Below are 2,200 nucleotides of genomic sequence, written 5' to 3' on the forward strand. Positions count from 1 at the left end.
TATGTCCAACTGTCCCAATATCACAGCTGAGCGGTATTTCTGTGAGTACCAGTGGGGCCTTATCCTGGGATTTAGGGAACTAAAGGAGTAGTATGGTGCCAAAGTCCTTTTCTGCATCTAGCCCATTTTTGCCTATTTAAACACACATTTTATCGGCTGTAGAAGGCCTCTCTACATTCATCCTACTGATCAGATGATCTCCACATGCCATTTCAATTTACTTGTGTGTTAATTATATTTTTTTCCAGTCTGACAGGTCAGTTTTCCTGAGTAAGAATCCATGGGAAATCAAACCGAAGTGACTGAATTTATTATCCTGGGACTTTCCAATGACCCACAGCTGCAGATTTTTCTCTTCCTGGTTTTTTTACTTGTCTACCTAATCACGCTTTTGGCAAACATGGTGATCATGGTGGCGATAAGGGCTGATCCTCACCTTCACACCCCAATGTACTTCTTCCTGTCTCATTTATCCTTTGTTGATATCTGCTATTCCTCAACTGTTGTGCCTTAGATGTTGGTGCATTTCCTAGCAGAGCACAAAACCATTTCTGTCAATAGCTGCATTGCACAGATGTTTTTCATTTTGCAGCTGGCTACTACTGACATTTTTATTCTCTCAGCGATGGCTTATGACCGCTACGCTGCCATCTGTGACCCATTGCGTTACATGGAGAGAATGAGCAAAGGGATCTGTGTTCAGCTGGTGAGTGGTACATGGGCAACAGGCTTCTTCCATGCCCTGCTTAACACAGTTTTTGCCCTCAAGTTGCATTTCTGTGGGCCCAGTCAAATCAACCATTTCAGCTGTGAGCTTCCTCCTCTGTTACAACTGTCCTGCACTGAGCGTCTCACCAATCATGTGGTGCTTCTTAATTCTGCTGTGATATTTGCATCAAGCTCCTTCCTCCTCACCCTGATCTCCTACATTCACATCATCTCCACTGTCCTGAGGATACGCTCTGCGGAGGGCAGGCGTAAAGGCTTCTCCACCTGCAGCTCCCACCTGATTGTGGTTGGCTTATTCTACCTGACAGGTTTTCTCCAGTACACAAAACCCAGCTCGGTCTCCTCTGTCATTCTGGATGAAATGTTCTCCATCCAGTATAGCATCTTGACCCCCATGTTAAACCCCATCATCTACAGCCTGAAAAACAAGGAGGTGAAAACAGCTATAGGGAAAATGTTTCAGAAATTCAAATTTCTCAAGTAGTGTCGATCTTTTAAAAAAAAAATCAAGGAGAATAGAACTGTGGATAACGTGTGTTTGGGAGATTCTCAGCTCAGGTATCTGACGCTTTGGGCCAAAGCCTCAGCTGCTCTTAATCAGTGTGGTTCCATTGAACTCAGCAGGCCACAACCCCATTGGGTAGAAGAGACACTGGAGCAAGGGGGACGGGATCCTGGGTCTCCATGTAGGTTGAATGCTAGAAGCAACAGAATCTAGAGCCATTCATGCACGTTTTCTCTTTCTTTCTTTCTTTCTTTCTTTCTTTCTTTCTTTCTTTCTTTCTTCAATGCAGCTATAGCCAATTTATACCACTTGAAGATATGACCAGTTCTATGAAAAGAACAGCTGTGTCTATAGCATTCTGTAATTCTTCTAGAGTATTTTGTTGAAAACCCTATTTAATATCTGTAATATCTTATAGGATTCATCCTTATTAATGTCTCTGTCTCCAATAATAACAATAATTAATAATGAGTGTGATCGCCAGCTGGGTCAAGATGCACAAAGAAAGTAAATCTCTATTAGGCGAGATTAAGAAGGACACATATCAGGTATCCCATATCACAGTGCTTAGGGCACCCACATGGGAGGAAGCAGATCCCTTTTTAAAATCTTTCTCCTTATTAGGCACTTGAGGAGGGTCTCCAACATCCCTAACTGCTAGGATACAATTTGAGGGGTTTCCTCCACATAATTGCTTCTTCTTCTCTCCCCTCTCTTGCTATCGTTTCTTTCCACCTTAGGTGGGGTTAGAGGCTTCCAAGCTGAGAATTCCAAGGTGAAGGAGGTGTCTTCCCCCAGAGGAGATAGGGACTGAACTCTTGTGATATCTGCAGTATTTAGAACACAACCCCCTGCTTGGTCTATCCCATTGGCTATGAAAACATCTGTCATGTTGGCTTTTTTTTAATCCCATTCTTATGTGTCTGTGTCTCCACTTTTACTGTGTAGGGAGCCTGGCTGCCCAAC

At 43.3% G+C, this 2,200-nt stretch overlaps 1 protein-coding gene across 1 annotated transcript; it reads left to right on the forward strand.

Moving 5' to 3' along the window:
• The first annotated feature begins 280 nt into the window (after positions 1-280).
• On the forward strand, positions 281-1,213 carry LOC112121428 (olfactory receptor 1009-like). Its single transcript, XM_024220430.2, is given in 1 exon segment — positions 281-1,213. A coding segment is annotated over 1 exon segment (933 nt).
• Positions 1,214-2,200: the final 987 nt, after the last annotated feature.

This window comes from Terrapene carolina, unplaced genomic scaffold (assembly GCF_002925995.2).
Source record: "Terrapene carolina triunguis isolate 2854851 unplaced genomic scaffold, T_m_triunguis-2.0 Scaffold10654, whole genome shotgun sequence".
Taxonomy (NCBI): domain Eukaryota; kingdom Metazoa; phylum Chordata; order Testudines; family Emydidae; genus Terrapene; species Terrapene triunguis.